Source organism: Chlorocebus sabaeus, chromosome 20, assembly GCF_047675955.1.
Source record: "Chlorocebus sabaeus isolate Y175 chromosome 20, mChlSab1.0.hap1, whole genome shotgun sequence".
Classification (NCBI taxonomy): Eukaryota; Metazoa; Chordata; class Mammalia; order Primates; family Cercopithecidae; genus Chlorocebus; species Chlorocebus sabaeus.
In genome coordinates, this window is record NC_132923.1 from 52,540,710 (window position 1) to 52,560,457 (window position 19,748).

Consider the following 19,748-nt stretch of genomic DNA (forward strand, 5'->3'; position numbering starts at 1 on the left):
CCCACACATCTAGGGATAAAGCCCTTCCACAATAGGCCAAGTCCTTTTATAGATCTGAGCCTTTGCACATTCTGTCCCAGCCACTTACAATGCTCCCACACCTGTCTCTATTGGACAAAACTCTACCACTTCTACCAGTACAAAACTACCTCCTCTTTGAGGCATTTTTCTGGCTCTTCCAAGGGCATGTTTTAGTCATAACCTCCTTTGACTTCTAGAACTTCATTCAAACTCCCATTGTAGCACCTTCCACATTGAATTATACCCTCTGTTTATTGAACAGTCTCTCCCATTAGAGTCGGAGATGCAGGTTGGAGATATGCATTTGAGCCTAGACCATTTATCATTTTATTATTCCTAGTATCAAGAGTGTACTTAGGAACTTAATCCAGATTGTTCAAATAAATAAACAGATGACAATCAAGCATTTGTCTGAGAGGGTCTGTGAGTGAGGCTCCTCATTGGATTAGAGAGGAGGGAAAGGAGAAGTAGAATAAAGAATGGCAATGACCTGCAGTTACTGGGACTCTGCCTTATTTCTGCACTGGGAGTATTTGTCTCGCTTTCTCTATACCTCATCCAAGATGATTTTCACAGAGTGTACATCCAATCACATAGCCTAACTTTGCTTTGGAGGTCCTTCAGGACAAAGCCCCTCCTCACGTCTCCAACTAGGAATACACTGGAGAGCAAAACAGACACCACCCTTATTCTTATGGGCCTTACAGTCCTGTGGGGAGTGAACACTGATCAATAATCATACAAGTAAATATACAGCTGCAAGTTATGCTAAATGTTAAGAAGGACAAGCATCACGTACTACGATAGTTTAAGCAATAGGGGAAGCTTTCCCATGGGAATTTCTTTTCAGGTATGCTCTAAAAAGCAGTCAGAAATTAACCGTATGAAGAAGTCACATGAAGAATGTTCCAGGCCCTGTGGCAGAAACACATACAGCCAAGGGAGCCATGCAGGTCTTGGAGGCCACACTGAAGATTCTGGATATTTGTTAAGAGCAATGAGGATAATTGAATGGTCCTGTGTAAAGGGGGTGACCTGATCAGATTCACATTTTGAAAGAGAACGCTGGAGAGGAGCCAGTCAACAAGAAGTCTATTGCAGTCATGCAAGCCAGAGATCATGCTTAGACTAGGGTGATGGTTATGAAAAACGAGAGGAGTGTGTGGATTTAAAAGATAGCTAATGAATAAAATCAGTGTAACTTAGTGCTAGACCAGATATAGAGAATGGAGGGAGTAGAAGTGTCATGGAATTGGATGGATGGTGGTAACATCCATCCAGCTGAACACGCTAAATTTGGAGTACTGTCTATATCCAAGTGGAGATTTAATGTGGGCTATAAGTGTAGAGCGCAAAGCAGAAGAGTGGGCTAGATACACCTGTGGGAGACAGAGGCATTTAGACAATAATGGATATCTTGAGAGAGGAGGAGAAGAGAGCTGGGCCTAGAACTAAGATTGAGAGGTTCAATATTTAGTAGAAGTTGAAAAGATCCAGGTTACTTTTAATGGAAACAAAATTGGCTAGATTTAGGGAGATTCCTGAAGATCTTTAAAGGTCTAAGAGTCAAGGATCCAGCCACCTCATTCCCCAGCATAATGTTTTGCCCATAGCAGGAACCTAAAATATTTAAGAAAACAAAACCAACTTCTGTACTAGTTAAAGGGAGTCACTGATCAATGGCACATGTGATCGTTCATTTCTCAACAGCACCTAATTTAAAAACATTTAAAGCCAATACTCTAAATGTCTTCTCTTTTGGACTTAAAGATGGCGAATCTATAACCACTGCATGCCTGTATACACACGTACTCATGTGCACACATGCACACACACAATCTTCCTACCATTTAACAGGCAATATATATCAGGAAGAAAACTATTTTTCATCCTAACATTGCTAAATATTAACTATGTGTTTTTAAATCAATGGTAAATTTTTCAAAAAATTATCTATGTGCTGGAATTTTCCATACACTAGCAACATAAGCAATCAGCAACTGGCACTGAGGACCCTCTTCAAGGTACCATTTTCCTTCCCTCTCTCTTAAGGTGTCCTTGAAGAATGTTTGAAAAGGAGTTCATTGTTCCAACAAATCTTTACAGTTTTCTAATTAGCTCACTTCTGATAGTGAACACAGAGTCCCATCGAACACACTTTTAAGTGCCCCCAGAAAACATCTGAATTCACTCTCCCTGTGGTTGACTTCAGTTAGTTGCCTTTCCTCACCAAAAATAGTTATCAGACCATCACATGTAGCCCCAAACCTAAAATAAAACATTTTAAAAAGAATACTCAATTGTAATAACAAAATACGTTACATCATAATTTTAAGATGTGAGGCTTTCCTGATTTTTACTCTGGTGGGATATAACATCATGACTTCCATAATTTTGAAATATTCTTGAGTATAACAATGCCACAGAGAAGAAGGAGTTGTAAAACTGCTGGCAGTGTACCATGAATAGAAGCAATGTGGAACAGGGCACTCTCTCATTCGGAGGGTAAGGGAATTCACCCAGAAGAAACGGGGGGTTAGAAACCAACCAATACAAATGATTGATCTACTTAAGTTTAAAAGCCTGATAGCCCCCCAAAGCCAAATTAACGTGGAAAAAAAATCACATTAGACTATTGATATCCTGAGAAGAAAAATCTATCTTCATCTCTGTAGCACCAGCACCTAGCACAGTCTGACTGGTGCACAGTTGATACACAGCAAAATATCACAATGGACTAACAACCAGAGAGCACTTACAACTTAAAATCTGTTTTTCACACATTACTCAATATCAGCCTCCCACCTCTTTGTGAACTGGCTACTGTAACCTGCTTTTGGGAAACGAAGGCTCAGAAAGGTTAAGAAACGCACCCCAAATCGCATGGTAGATAAAGCTAGGATTGGATTCCAGATGTGCTTGACTCCAAGTCTATGCTTTTTTCCCACTATACTTATTCATTGACACAACAGATATTTATTGAAAGTCTGTCTTCTCAGTATTGTGCTAGATGCAGGGTTACAAGGACAGGGAATGCATAGTCCCTGCCCTCAAGGAGCTGGCAATCTGGTGAGGGAAAGCAGATGTGGAAACAGCTAGCTTTGAGGAATACTGGAATCGAGGGGTGAACGAAGTGCGGTTGAGGACGTATGTAAGGGAGGCTGGTTAGCTCTGCCTGCCTAGAACACTTGAAGATTTTCAATGGCAGTTTAAAAAGGCATTTATTGCCCTCAACACGCTCTGAGCGGGGCCCCAGAGACGGGATGGCTTGCAGAGGCATGTCTCCGCAGGCACACACCATCACTTCTAGGTTGCTTGTGTTAATGCACGATGGGTGATTTCACTGAGCTCTTCCAGTGGTTTCAGCAACAGTTTTAAGGAGAAAGCTGGTGATGATCCAAAAATAACATAACAAGGGCAGGCCAAGTGGAAGGGTGTGCAGCGCAGGAGCCAGAGTGCCAAAACCAGATAACATTTGACGTGGGAAGGTATTGGAGGATAGATTTAAGCAGCACCATTCTCTGCTAGGAATACAAGATGTCTCCCCAAGGACTGACATTTTGTCCAAATTGAGACACTTAGCTTTAGTTATTTCCTTATAAATGGTCCATTCTCGCCACATCTTTTCTTATGACCTTTGCATGTCAAATTCCAGAGGGAATTTAAATGTCACACTGTTTAAAATACCTGCCAGGTGGTGGTTCCATTGTGGCTGCTAATTTTGCGCTGATAAAATGAAATGGCAGATACAAAAGTGCCATTTTCGTTTGATATTTATTATTCACTATCGTCATAGCAAAATGTTTCTTAGAATATAATACATGTTAATATGACAAATTTATGAGTATTTTCCAGGCACATAATCTTTAAAATATATATTTTATATACAGCTTATTAAAAATTAGCAAGAAATCTCAGCACTTAATCAAATTATCAATGTTTCCATTTAGCTCAGTCACCTTTTAGTCCTTGTGCATATGGTTAGGTCCATCAAGTATTGATAAAAATTATATCATGCATGAATAATTCACACAAGGAAATGATTATACCCTAATTAAACAATCACCTCGTTTTTAATGAGAGTTAAGAGAGACACAACCACGGGGACAGAAATGCAATAATAACACATTTGGCAGATATATGCAGATCAATTGAGCCTTTATGATGAGGTTTTCATGTTGGCACATCATAATTTTAAGTTCTGGCAGCAAAATCTCCATTTCTCTTTGTAAGAAGGCAGGCAGAAAATAGTTGAAACTATTTTCTAGCATATGTACATTTTATGGTATTTATGATATTACGGATGCTGAGAGTTGGTCAGGCCAAAAGGATACTCTGGGGAAATGCAATCCACATGTAATATCACAACTCCATTATATTCATCAATTGTATTTCCACTTCAAAGTTCGGAGTAAGTTACTTTAGACGCTGGTTAACATATTATGATGATATATTTGTCACATTACTTTTTTTATAAAGCTGATTCTGAATGTTACTTATTTTTACACTCAGCAGTGCACTCTAACTTTGTGCTGCCTAGATATTTATAACTTATTTTCAAAATGAAATTAACCTACTCTTTGCTCATGTCTTAAAACAGCCTCTGGCTAAAAGCAATTTAATTCTGCTTCTAATAAATTAATATTGATCTCTTTGCCTATGACATACCTAAGGATGAAGCAACTAAATGAACGTTAGTGTTAATTCCATTCCTTTCTCCCTCTCCCTTCATGCTAACAAGCAGGGATCTGGCTAAAGGGCAGGCCCAAAAAGAGAAAGGATGATTGAAAGTTTATGGACAGGACATTTTTCATTTTTAAATATTCAGATAAATAAGAGTTGACTGACTTAGCATCAGCACATCAAAATGATGAAAGCATTGAAAAGGCAAATAATTCATCAAACCTTCTGTATATTCCAAATTCTTTAGAGTTCAGATGCTTGATTCAAACCTAACTGGGCAACATCCTAGACTTTCCCATACCCATGGCTTTGCTTATGTCAGTCAAACCCTTTCTGTTCAAATTCCAGGGATTAGTCCTACTCATTATAAAGAGACCAGTTTAATTTCCCCTTAATTAATTTTAACCTGCCTACTATGAGCCAGACACTTAATAAGCATTGAAAACTCATAGTCTAATGAAGAGGATAATCTCAGGTCAGTTGTGGGATGAAGAGGGTCATGATGTTTGTTTCCTGCTGTATTCCAAAAAGTGGTTAAGGAACAGGGGAAATAGATGGTGAAAGAAGGATGGATAGTAAACATGGCAATGTGAGTCAGCCTGTGCTAGGTGTGTGGATGAAAGGATTTGGAGCCCTGAGTCACCAGTAAAACTAGGAGCAGGCACCCCAGATGGATGGAGCATCTTCCTGCAGAATTTCTTTCCTCTGTATAGGTATCTTCCCTCAGGCTAATGGCTTTCCTCTGAAATCATACAGCATTCTGTCCTTGGCATACCTCTGCCTGGAATGTCTTCCCAACCCATCTTTCTGAAATCAAAAGATCTTATAAACAGCCTCTTTTCCTTGTCCTCTTTTTATTTGTACATTCTAGTACAACTAAAATCCCCTAGGGTAAATAAGAACACTCCGGTTTTTTTGTTTGTTTGTTTGTTTCTGTCACCCAGGCTGGAGTGAAGTGGCGGGATCTCAGCTCGTTGCAACCTCTGCCTCCCGGGTTCAAGCGATTCTCCTGCCTCAGCCTCCCAAGTAGCTGGGACTACATGTGCATGCCACCACACCTGGCTAATTTTTTGTATTTTTAGTAGAGACAGGGTTTCACCATGTTGGCCAGGGTGGTCTTGATCTCCTGATCTCAGATCCACCTGCCTTGGCCTCCCAAAGTACTGGGATTACAGGTGTGAGCCATTGCACCTGGCCAAGAACACTCCTTTCAAGAAGACTCAATGAATAATTTTTATTCACTATCAGATACAATTCATGCCAAACACAAACATAAACATTTCATATCCTAATCATTAATACTAAACACAACAGTCTAGAGACTACCTGAAGAACTTTTCCTCCCTGCTCTGAGCCACAGCACAATGGTCTTTGTTCCAAAGGATTTGGGTGTGGCTTCATTGCTTAGACAGACTTGGTTTTCCTTCTGTAGGGATCTCAGCAGCAAGACAGAAACTATATAAAAAACAGCAGTCCTTGAGGGCTGACAATGTATAAAAGATATATAGTCAATATCTGTGAATTCTGCTGGCATTGATTGAAACTCCTTTTGTTTTCACATTTAAAATATGATGTCTTAATATGCTTCACTGACTCTATAGTTTTTTGCATTTTACTCTTTTGAAATGTACACTTCAAGGCAGGCATTTACAATGGAAAAAATAGTATAACTCAAAATAATAAACAGACTCAATTCTTAACCCATTATCATTTAATCGAAGGGAATAATCAAAGACTTATTTATCATGAGACCATATATCAGAATGAACAGATAACTATAACATATCAAGGAATGAATTTTACCTTCAGTAAGAAAAATAAAATAGTGCCATTTACAAGTATCACTATTAATTCCCATATATTATCAATATTCAAGAAAACATTCAACAAAGAAACAGTGAATTTGAACAACACTGTAGACCAAGTGACCCTAACAGACATACACAGAACATTCAACCCAACAACTGCAGAATATACATTTCTTTTCAAGCATACATGGAATATTCTCCAGGATAGATCACATATTAGGTTACAAAACAATTTTTAACAAATATATAATTAATGAAATCATACAAAATACCTTTTTTGACTGCAATGGAATGAAACTAGAAATCAACGGCAGAAGGAAAACTGAAAAATTCACAAATACATGAAAATTAAACAACACACTTTTGAATAACCAATAGGTCAAATAAATGAAAAGTGAAATTGGAACATATCTTGAGACAAATAAAAACAAAAACACAACATATCAAAGCTTATGAAACGAAACAGAAGCAGTATTAAGAGGGAAGTTTCTAGTCACAAATACCTACGTTAAAAAAAGAAAGATATCAAACAACCTAACTTTCTACCTAAAGAAATTAGACAAAGAAGTAAAATAGAGAATAGAAAAACAGTAAGAAAAAATCAACTCAGACTCGGGCTTTTGAAAAGATAAACAAAACTGACAAACCTTTAGCTAGGCTAAGAGAAAAGAGAGTGAAGACTCAAATAAATAAAACCAGAAATGAAAAGACATTACAACTGATGCTACAGAAATGAAAAAGGTCATACAGACTACTATAAACAATTACAGGTCTACAAACTGGATAAGCTAGAAGAAATAGGTCCCTGGAAGCACACAACCCACCAGACTGAATCATGAAGAAATAGAAAATCCAAGCAGACCTATCTGTAAGGAGATTAAATCAGTAGTATAAAATCTTCCATAAAAGAAAAGCCCAGGATTAAATGGCTTCATTGGAGAATTTTACTAAATATTTAAGGAAGAGTGAACGCCAATCCTCAAACTTTTCCAAATAACTGAAGAGGAGGGAACATTTCTGAACTTTTTTTTTATGAGGCCAGTATTACCCTCCTACCAAGCCAGATAAAGACACAGAAAAAAAGAAAATTATAGGCCAATATCCCTGATTAAATATAGATGTAAAAATCCTCAGCAAAATACCAGCAAACAGAATTCAACAGTACGTTAAAAAGATCATTTGCCATGACCTAGTGGGATTTATTCCTAGGATGGCACAACATACGAAAATCAATTAATGTGACATATCACATTTACAGAATGAAGGATAAAAATCACACGATTGTCTAAGATAAAAAAGTGTTTGATAAAATTCAAAATCCTTTCATAATAAAAAAAAAAGTCTCAACAAAGTAGGGATAGAGGGAAATTACCTTAACCTAATAAAGGCTATCTATGAAAAGGCTATAGTTAACATCATACTCAAAGGTGAAAAACTGAAAACTTTTCCATTAAGATCAGGAACTAGGCAAGGATGCCCATTCTTGCCACTTTTATTCAACATAGGACTGGAAATCCTAGCCAAAGCAATTAGGCAAGACAAAGAAATAAATAGCCACCAAATTGAAAAGAAAGAAGTAAAACTGTCCTTACATTTACAGATGATATGATCTTAAATAGAGAAAACCCTAAAGACTCCACAAAAAAAACCCTGTGAGAATGAATAAACAAATTCAGCAAAGTTGCAGGATACAAAAATCAACATACAAAAATCAGTTGCATGTCTATACAATGATAATGAACTATCTGCAAAGGAAATTAGGAAAACAATCCCATTTACAATAACGTCATACTTAGGAATATTCTTAACTAAGGAAGTGAAAGACATTCATACTAAAAACTATGAGACATTGATGAAAGTAATTAAAGGAGACATAAACAAATGTAAAGACATCTCAAGTTCATGGATGGAAGATTTAATACTATTATAATTTCCATATGACCCAAAGCAATCCACAGATTCAATGCAATCCCCATCAAAATCCTAATGATATTTTTACAGAAATAGAAAAAAAATTCTAACATCCATATTGAACCAGAAAAGATCTTGAATAGCCAAAACAATCTTGAAAAAGAACAAGGTTGGAGGCAACACACTTCCTGATTTCAAAATATATTACAAAGCAACAGTGATTTAAACAGTATGACAACAGCATAAAGACTGACATATAGATCAATGGAACAGAACAGAGAGCCCAGAAATACATCCATGGATATATGGTCAAATGATCTTTGACTGGAATGCCGAGAATACAAAATGGGGAAGGAAGAGTCTCTTCAACTAATGGTGTTGGGGAAACTGGATATCCACATGCAAAAGAATAAAATTGGATTATCTTTTACCATACACAAAATATCAACTCAAGATGGATTAAAGACTTAAACATAAGACTTGAAACTGTAAAATATCTAGAAGAAAACACAGGGGGAAAACTTCAAGACATTAGTTTTGGCAATAGTTTCATGGATATGACACCAAAAGCATAGGCGACAAAAGCAAAAATAGACAAGCAGCGCTACATAAAACTAAAAGGCTTCTATACAGCCAGGGAAATAATAGAGTAAAAAGGAAACCTATGAAATGAGAGAAAATACTTGCAAACTATGTATCTGATAAGAGGTTACTTTCTAAAATATATAAGGAATTCTTATAATTTTATAGCAAAAAAACTAATAACCCAATTTAAAAAAATGGTCAAAGGTCATAATAGATACCTCTCAAAAGAAGAAACACAAACAGCCAATATGTACATATATGAAAAGAGGTTCAAAATCACCAATCATCAAGGAAATGCAAATCAATGCAACAATGAAATATCATCTCACACCTCTTAGGATACTATTATCAAAACAAAAATGACAAATGTTGGCAAGGATGTGAATAAATCATAACCTTTGCATACTGTTGGTAGAAAAGGTAGAAATGCAGAATGGGGAAGCTGCTACGGAACTGTAGATTCCTCAAGAAATTAAATATTGAACTGCTAGGTGATCTAGCAACCCACTTCAGAGTATTTATCCAAAGGAATTGAAATCAGGAACTCAAAGAGATATTAGCACTCCCATATTCACTGCAGCGCTATTCACCAAGATATAGAAACAACTGAAATGTCCACTGACAGATAAATGAATTTTAAAAACACAGTGTAATAGTTGGGCTTGGTGGCTCATGCCAATAATTCCAGCTACTTGGGAGGCTGAAATGGGAGGATCCCTTAAATCAGGAATTTGAGACCAGCCTGAGCAACATAGGGAGACCCACCTCAAAAAAGAAATGCTGTACATACATACAATGGCATATTATTTAACCTTAAAAAAGAAGGAAATCCTTACATTTTCAACAAAATGAATGAACCTTGAGAACATTAAGTGAAATAACCAAGTCAAAGAAGGCAAAATATTGCATGATTTCACTTATATGAGGTATCTAAAATAAACTCATAGAAGCAAAGAATAGAATGGTGATTGGCAGAGGCTAAGGGAAGGGGGAAAGGGGACGTTGATAATCAACAGGTATAAAACTTCTGCCTGGAAGATGGATACGTTTTAGAGATCTGTTGTACAACATTGTGCCTACAGATAATAATACTGTATCGTACACTTAAACATCTGTTAAGAGTGTAGAACCCCATAGCAAATGTTCTCACCACATTAAAAAAGAAAGTGAAAAAAAAGAAAGAAGGAAGGAAAGAAAAAGAAAGCGAGCGAGAGAGAAAGGATGGAAGGAGGGAAGGGAGGGAAGGAGGGAGGGAGGGAGGGAGGGAGGGAGGGATGGAAGAACCATAGCACACTCTAACTTATCATACGCATCTGGAAAAGGGTTTACAACATCAGATCCTGGCTAGAAAGGTCACTTTTCAGGTTTGAATTATTGGTTCAGTTTGTTTCTTTCTTTTCATTTTCTGACAGACTGTTAAGAGATATTTAATAACTAGCCACTTACAATGTCTTGGGAGTTAATACTTTCCCTGGCTTTTAGGATACAACATCTTACCATGATGATCACTGCCGCACCCCCCACCCCTCCCCCACCCCTTCCACATTGCTGTTTTTTTGGGAAGAAGAGCATTCCAGGAAACATCACACATTCAGGTAGGGTCAGGGCAGTGAGGTTGTGGGGACTGGGAAGAGTGGACAGAACAGACGAAAGTGTGCCTGATGGAGAGATCACGCAGAAACTACCTAGCAAGCTGAATAAAATCCCCTCACTGCTTTCAAAGAAGATACATCTGAGGCTTGATCATTATTTATGCTCTATACTACAAGAGGACAGGCTTAGGAGTAAATAAACAAATGCTGAAGTCAGTGATCAGGCACATAGTTACTTCAGTTGGTTTCCCATTCCGTTTTTCATGAGAAGCCAGACCAGGCTTCCGGGCAAACAATCAAGGACCTGTGAGGTTTTTTATTCATTTCTGGATGTGACTGCTTCCCATGGAGATGCAGACCTGACTGATCTGTAGATTGCTGTAAATATATGCATGGTTGGACTTTTTAAAAATGAGCTAATAGTAGCTGTTGTTTTATTATTGTTATATGAAAAGTTCTCTTTTCTACAATGTTTTATACAAGTTCTTTTAACTCTACAATGAAGTCAGAGTTTTGAAACTCTAGCAATACTATAGTAATTTCTAAGTCTACCTTAATATTTTAGTTCTGTCATTCACTTTCTAATCCTCTAATTCACATGAGCAAAAATGGTAATTTCTGGCCGGGCGCGGTGGCTCAAGCCTGTAATCCCAGCACTTTGGGAGGCCGAGGTGGGTGGATCACAAGGTCAGGAGATCGAGACCATCCTGGCTAACACAGTGAAACCCCGTCTCTACTAAAAAAATACAAAAAACTAGCCGGGCGTGGTGGCGGGCGCCTGTAGTCCCAGCTACTCAGGAGGCTGAGGCAGGAGAATGGCGTGAACCCGGGGGGCGGAGCTTGCAGTGAGCCGATATCGCGCCACTGTACTCCAGCCTGGGGCACAGAGCAAGACTCCGTCTCAAAAAAAAAAAAAAAAAAGGTAATTTCTTTAACATAATACACAGCTTAACAGGTATACAGTTAGGTTTCAGAGAGGGCTATTTCAAAAGTAATTATTTCACAGATAGTTCAAAACCTTACAACATTCATTACCAAGAAAAAAAAGCATCATATTACTAATTATGACAGGAATGTTAGTTCCAAGATTTTTTTTAAATGCCTTTGCTTCAAAATGAAACAACACACTGAACACAAAGGCAGAGGAGTATGGTGAAGATGCATGTGCAAGAAAAGAAGAGGCATTAATAAGAAATGGCTTGCTTTGAAAGTCCTTGCTAAGCTTCATCACTGGGAACTTTCTACTGCAGTAGGTGTCCTCCACCGAGGGGCTTGGGGGCACGGTGGTGGTAGGGAAATAAACTGCTTCCTGTTGAAAAGGAACTTGCTACATGCATGTGTCATGTGGAAACATCGATTCCTTCTCCCGTCCTAGGATAAAATGAAAAAGGGAGAAAAAGACATTTTTCATCTGAAAAAGGGAGAAAGACTAAGCAAATCGGAAAAAAAAAATTGAATTCTCATGATTTGAACAGATATGCACATACACGTTAAATACATGGATTAAAAAATTTTTAGTCAAAATTCTAACATGAATCTAACATGGCCAAACATAGATCAATGATAAGAGTGTGTCAGGAACCAACGTTTATAATTAATCCCAAATCTGTGCATCTGAAATCCACAAAAACAGAATACTATGATCCCATTTGTTCGATAAAAGCCTATTTGTATGTGTGTTTTGAATATATGTATACATTTTTGTGTATGCTGCCATATATGTGTACATTCTTAGTGCATGGGAATATATGTATATATTCTCATATTATGTATACATGTGGATACATACAGTATGTGTACAAAAACTGCCAAAAAGGATATCTCAACTATTCAGATGGCTCCATCTTAGTTATTTAGGTAGCTATTTTTAAAAATGAAATAAATATGGACCTACTAGGCAAAATAAAATCTGGAATCTTAATAATAATCATATCTATCTACATGATTCAGAGCTCCCCATTCATGCTCTCCCCACCTGAGTTAATCATCACCCTCAACCTCATGTTCATATAACCTTTCCCCTGATGCAAGAATTTAGTTTGGGTATACACCTGTGCTTTTCAATATGATAGCAGCTAGTACCATGTGGCTACTGAGCATTTAAAATTTGATTGAGGAACTAAGTTTTAAATTTAATTTAGTTTAAATGTAAAAACTTGAAGTGGTATAAAATATGTTTATGTTAAACACAATTCCATCGTTTTGCCTACATTTTATTTGAACTGTTCCATCCTATAGGGTACTACGGTTGAAGTTCTCATGGCAGGTGCATGTGTCCTCTCTGGTAGTACATCCCCCGTTTGATTGGTGTCAGAGATTGATTCAGTTCAAATTAAGTTTTTCCTATTCACCCAGGTAACACTGTAATGTGTTTGCTGAATGCTTATGGACAGCAGGAGTTATGAGGATCCCTTTCTATATTGCGATTGATAATTAAATTGAAATTTTTATTATTATTTTAATTATTATATAATTAAATATTTTTAGTTAAAAATAAGCACAGTTAAATTTTAAAATCTAAAAAGAAAGCAGAATTGAGAGGAGATGCAGAAACTAGTAACATACAATAAAGGAAAAAGGGACTGAAAGAAGGTATGTTGGAAATTTCATGATGAATAGCAGTTGCAATTTGTTAGAAGATAGCAAGAGAAAGAAAATGCTGTTTGTTGTGTAAAAAAAAGGTAAAGATAATATGATTTAAAACAGAATCTGAGCTTATAACTTCGTTTAGCTATAAATGGCTTGGATCTTTACATAGACAAAAAAACAATTTTTCAATGGACATATGGTTATTTCAGTTATAGAAATTTTGCCAGAATATTATCAGAAAAGACTCAACAGGTATATCACAAAATGTAAAAGATTTTCTGAATACAAGGTCTTTCTAACAAAACCTAAGACCAACTGATTCAAAATGTAAAAAGCCATTAAAACTTTAGTTTTAGATGAAAGTACAACATAAAGACACTGCCTAATTAATACTTGAGGTATGCTGCATCTCAGAAGACTTCCTAATTTATAAAGAAAAGTCAATTTACAACTTGAAAAACTAAATTAATGGTTTAGATATTTTTGAATCTTTTATCTCTGTCAAAGAATTTTAGCTAGATATACAAAAATTAAATTCTATCCAGATGGATGGTGCTTCAGCAATGCTAGTTTTTTAAAAAAATCTGAATTTTAAAAATTGGAATTTATTGTAATTTTAAAACAAAAGACCAATGTTTTCTTACTGCTTCATTCCACTGTATGGTATCTATGTTTCATTTTCTGAAGCAGACTCTTGAAAAGGGTTACAGATACTACTGTTGAATTGTTCAGCATATATTTGCAAATGCTATGGATCAATGCCAGTTAATGGAACTGTTAAAAGAAATAGAAGACAATGAATGTAATAATCTGTGTTCTTTGCCAATGCTTGTTGACTAATAGAAAAGATTCACAAAGATTTGCTCTACTGTTCAAGATTTTACTGAAACAAAAGGAATGCTTGCCTATTATTATTATTATTATTATTATTATTATTATTATTTTAGGCAGTCTTGCTCTGTTGCCCAGGCTGGAGTGCAGTGGCATGATCTCAGCTCAATGTAACCTCCGCCTCCTGGGTTCAAGCAATTCTGCCTCAGCCTCCCAAGTAGCTGGGATTGCAGGTGCCCACCATCATGCCTGGCTAATTTTTGTATTTTTAGTAGAGATGGCGCTTCACCATGTTGGCCAGGCTGGTCTCGAACTCCTGACCTCAAGTGATCTGCCTGCCTCGGCCTCCCAAAGTGCTGGGATTACAGGCATGGGCCACCGCGCCTGGCCAAATATTCAAAAATTAAAGACAAAAACGACTGAGTAACTTTGATATCACACTGCATATGAAACAGCTAAATTTGAAGTTCCAAGAAAATGAAAAGCTGATTTGTGATCTAGCTAAAGAGGAACAAAATTTTAGGCTAAAATTGCAACTTTTCAGAGTGCAATACAATATACAATAATAATTTCATACATTTTCTAACATGAATAAACTTCAAGAAAATCTGCAGATTTATTGAAATTGATAAGATTATTGTTGCTTATCAATTTACGCAAAACCTCTTTGAATTCGATGTTGGTAATATTGACATGTGTTAGTAAATTGACTTAACTTGAACAGACATAGTTTTGAAATCAATATGCTTTTGCTTCAAAGTCAAATCAAGACAAATCAGTTGTGTCAATGTGGATGTAAATATTGCAAGAAAATAATTTCTCACATAATTCAGTTTTTGGAAAACTTTTAAATATGTTTGGAATTATTTGGGTATGTGATCCTACCTTTTGAACTGTAAATTTTAGGAAATATAAATGCAGATTAAATATGTCCAATGAAATGTTTATGTCCAAAATGAGAGATACTGTAAGTCAAGCTTGTCCAACCTGTGGCCCACGGGTTCCATGTGGCCTAGGATGGCTTTGACAGTGGCCCAACACAAATTCGCAAACTTTCTTAAAACATTATGAGATTTTTTTTGTCCTCATCAGTTCTTGTTAGTGGTAGTGTATTTCACCTGTGGCCAAAGACAATTCTTCTTCCAATGTGGCCCAGAGAAGCCAAAAGTTTGTACCCCTCTCCTCTAAGTGTAAAGTACACAACAGATTTAGGAAATTTAGTGCAAAAATGTAAAATACTTCATTGATAATGTCACGTTGATTACATGTTAAAGTGATATAATGAGTTAAATAAAACATATTATTAAAATGTATTTTACCTATTTAAATATAGCCACTAGAAAATTGAAAATTACATATGGGGGCTCAGATTTTATTTCTGTTGGACAGCACTGACTGATACATATATCCAGAAGTTGAATTATTAATGTATAAAATACTCCACTGTTTAACACTAGAAAAAGTACCAAACTGTTCTGCAAAGCTGCCCTATCAGTTAATATTCCTACTAGCATTGTATCCTATCCATATCTTCACTAATGTTTAGAATTACCTCGTTTTAAAGTTTTCGCCAAGCGAATGGGTACGTCATTATGATCTTAATTTGCATTTTTTGGTCACTAATGGTACTAAACATCTCTTCATATGTTAATTGGCCATATATATTTCCTCTTCTGTGAAATGTTTGCTCATGTTTTGGCCATTTTTCTTTGGTATTTTTCTGTTTGTGCTTTTCTTACTGATTTATTGGTTATTACTATTGAAGACCCTGAATATAAAATTAAATGTAAGATTCACTTACTCTTCCATCTCAGAATGTGTGATATGCCCACTTTGGCCTCCCAAAGTACTGGGATTACAGGTGTGAGACACCATACCCAGCTCACCACTTTTTTCAGCTTTTCACTGCAGGTCCTACTCAGTGTAATAAAGTAGGAGAAAGAAATACAAGGCATTCAGATTGGGAAGGAGGAAGTAAAACTGTCTTTATTCACAAGACATAATTGTCTATGTTACAAAATGTGGTGTAATCTACTAAAAAGCTACTAGTAGTAATAAGTGAGTTTAGTAAGGTTGTGGCATATAAGATCAATATAAAAAATCAATTGTATTTTTATACGTTAAGATAATTGAAAATTCAAATTAGAAAAGCAATACCACTTAAAATAGCATCAAAAACATGAAATGTTAGGGATGCATCTGGCAAAAAGGTGCAAGATCTTCACAGTGAAATCTATACAATATTGCTGAGAGAAATTAAAGAAGACCTAAGCCAATGGAGAAAAATACTGTGTTCATTTGTTGGAAGACACAATATTGTTAAAATACCAACTCTCTCCAAATTGATATATAATTCAATGCAATGCCAATCAAAATGTCAACAGATTTTAAAAAAAAATTGGTGGAAACTGACAAGCTAATTCTAAAATTCATATTGAAATGTACAGAGGCAAAACACCCTTGAAAAAGAACAAAGTCGGATGGCTAACACTACCTGATTTCAAGTTATATTTATCAAAACAGTGTTGTATTGGCATAAATATACGCAAAAAGATCAATGGAATAGAATACAGAGTCCAGAAATAAGCCTGCACATATATGATCAATAATTTTTCAACAAAGTTGCAGAAGTGTTTGAACAGAGGTGGGAAGATTGGATATCCATAGCACCACTACCACCACCACACAAAGCACTTCAACACTTCAAACCCTTATCTCACACCACAAACAAAAATTAACTCAAAAACCATAGTCCTAAACCCTGAAACCTAAAATTGTGAAACTTCTAAAAGAAAACCTAGGAGAAAATAACTGTAACCTTGCATTAGGCCAAGAATTCTTAAATATGACACCAAAAGCACTATCCATAAAAGAAAAAAATCGATAAACTAGACTTCATTAAAATTTAAAAACTTTGATACTTTGAAAGATACTATGGAGAGAATGAAATGACAGGTCACATGCTTAAAGAAAATATTTTCAAATAGTATATATGATAAAGGACACATTCATAATATATAAAAACTCTCCATACAATAAATATGAAAAAACTAGCCCAATACAAATATGGGCAAAATATTTGAACAATACTTCATCTAGGAAGATATATGAATGGCAAATAAGCACAGGAAAAGATGCCCAACATCATTAGTCATTAGGGAAATAAAAATTAAAACATAAAACACCTGATATAATGTCTAATATGAAAGTGATTGATCACACTAAGCTCACGAGGATGTGGAACAACTGGAACACGACACCCACTGCTGGTGAGAATGAAAATGGGACAACCAGTTTAGAAAACAGTTTGGCAGTTTCTTCAAAAGTTAAACAGACACCCACCATAGAGCCCAGCCAGTTCCATTCCTAAGTAATTATGAAAGAGAAATGAAAGCATATGTCCACACAGAGACCTGTACACAAATGATCAAAGCAGCTTTATTTATAATACCTAAGAAATAGAAACAAACCAAATGTCTATCATCATTTGGATGGTAGTAAACAAATTGTTACAGATCCAAACAATGAAATATTACTGAGTAATTAAAAAGTAATGATGTATTGATATACATGATAACATGGATAAATCCCAAATTAATTATGCTGAGTGACAGAAACTATATGTGTGTGTGTGTGTCTGGGGGGGGGTGTATACACATTCATTTATATAAAATTCTAGAAGAAGCAAACTAATTTATAATGACAGCGTAACAGTGGTTGCCAGGGGATATGGGGGCAGAAAAGGACAGGAGGGAGAGATTACAAAAGGTCATAAGGAAATTTTGGAAGTGATGGAAATATTCATTATCTTAATTGTGGCAGTAGTTTCAAGAGGGGATAAAAATATCAAAACTTACTTTATATACATGCAATTTATTATGCAAGGATTATACTTCAGTAAAGCTGTTAATTTTAAAACTAATTACAATTAAGTAAAAAATAAAAGTTCAGTTTCTTACACTAGTCACATTTCATGTTCTTAGTAGCCACATGTGGCTAGTGGCTACCATTTCAGCACAAATACAGAACATTTCCATCATTGTTGAAAGTACTGTTGGATAACACTGATCTAACTCATACATAAAACAGCATCTGTTTCTTTCATTTCTCCTCCACCTACCTACCCCAAACTTTAGGGATGGTAATAAGCAAGGCATTATGGCACTGATATATAAATTACCCGAGAACTTTAAAAAACAGATTTTATTACGTTAGTTTTAATGTAACTTTGCTGTGGAGCAAAATATACCTTCTATTCATAAACATATAGCACACAGTTTCCTCATTTAGATATCACAGCTTCTATGGATTATATTTAATTAGTTTCCTCCAAAGCTCAAGTTGATGTCAATTTTAAACTAAATGATATGGAAAGAAATAAAACAGATAACTCGCTCTTGGAACTTACTTTCTCCTTGTAATCAAAGTACTTATTGCTTTGCTATAACTCCTAAGTGAGAATATACATTTTTTCATATACTCATAAATATCAAAATATTATGTTACATATGCAATTGAATGTTCCCATTTAAAAGAATCAAGTATATAACTCTTACACAACACATAGAAACACAAGTTTCAAATGTGAGAACAGACATTAACATAAACACCATGTATGCACTGAAATGTTTCACATTCATTAAACAGTTCATAAAATTAGGATGGAGAAGTTGTTAAACCATATTCTATATTCTTACTGAAGCTTTTTCCCTTCCTGCACTATAGCTCTTAGTTTTCAGAGTTAGAGGTGACTGCATCTCAAAAAAAAAAAAAAAAAAAAATTCGAACTCAATTTTCTGCCCTCATTCTGTGTTGTCTACGGAAGAGTCTCTGCTTGGAGTTTTTGCTTCAATATACAGAATGCAGGGCTGAAATCCTCAATCATCCTTGTTCCAAAGCCTGATACACAAACCTTTCATATATATTTTGATGTCTGGGTCATCTCTGTCTTAGAAATGGAATACGGAAAAAGGTAACTGGGGTAGTGGGGAGAAGGGAGGTTGCTGGCGAATGTAGACAAACCAAGGCGACCTCCGAACTGTGTATTGTAGTAGATAAGCAAGAAGTACGAAAATAGAAACCAAGTCCCTCTGTTGTTTGCAGAAGCAGAACTCAGAAGCCAGCTTCACTTACTTTTTTACACCGACAGAGCCATTTTCCTTGTTTTCCATGTCAACAGATAGCATAGGAAGGCTGCAGGGTTCCTTTACTTCAGCAACTAATCAATAAGGGAGAAAAGCTTGTGTTTAATTCTTAGAAAGTGAGAGAAGAATATATATTCTGAATCGGAAACATAATGGTCCCTTTTACAGCTTCACACCAGTTCACGTATGTTTGTTTAAATCTCCAGTTCCCTCGGCGATTGGAGAGATGTGATTAAACCTAAAGAACTGGAGGAGACGGATTGGGGTGCTTTCATCTGTACTGGCACTCCCTGCCTTGACAATAAGCATTTGCAAATGAAATTGAATCCTTGTTGAAAACAAGTGCTGTGTGAACTGGCACAGCTTCTCCTGGGTGCCTAGCTCTCACTTAAGACACTGCAACTCATAAATGAGTCAAAGTAGAGAAAAACAATCCCCCTTTTCCTTCCCCCCTCCCATTATGGGCTGTGATTTGTTTTTTCTTATTGCATTTGTTTTTTTTTTTTGTCCACTCCCCCTTGCTCCTAGATTTTTTCATTGCAATGCAGAAGGACACTTAAAGCTTTTGTCAGTAAGTATTCCCC

General features: G+C 36.0%; 1 protein-coding gene across 2 annotated transcripts in view; it reads right to left on the minus strand.

Annotated features, from left to right (window-relative positions):
• SAMD13 (sterile alpha motif domain containing 13) overlaps positions 1-19,748 on the minus strand; it is a 49,806-nt gene that overhangs the window by 25,638 nt on the left and 4,420 nt on the right. For both annotated transcript variants that reach the window (XM_007978137.3, XM_007978138.3), the window contains exon 2: positions 19,154-19,238. In XM_007978137.3, the coding sequence (XP_007976328.1) occupies positions 19,154-19,238 (85 nt within the window). The remainder of the gene's footprint in view (positions 1-19,153; positions 19,239-19,748) is intronic.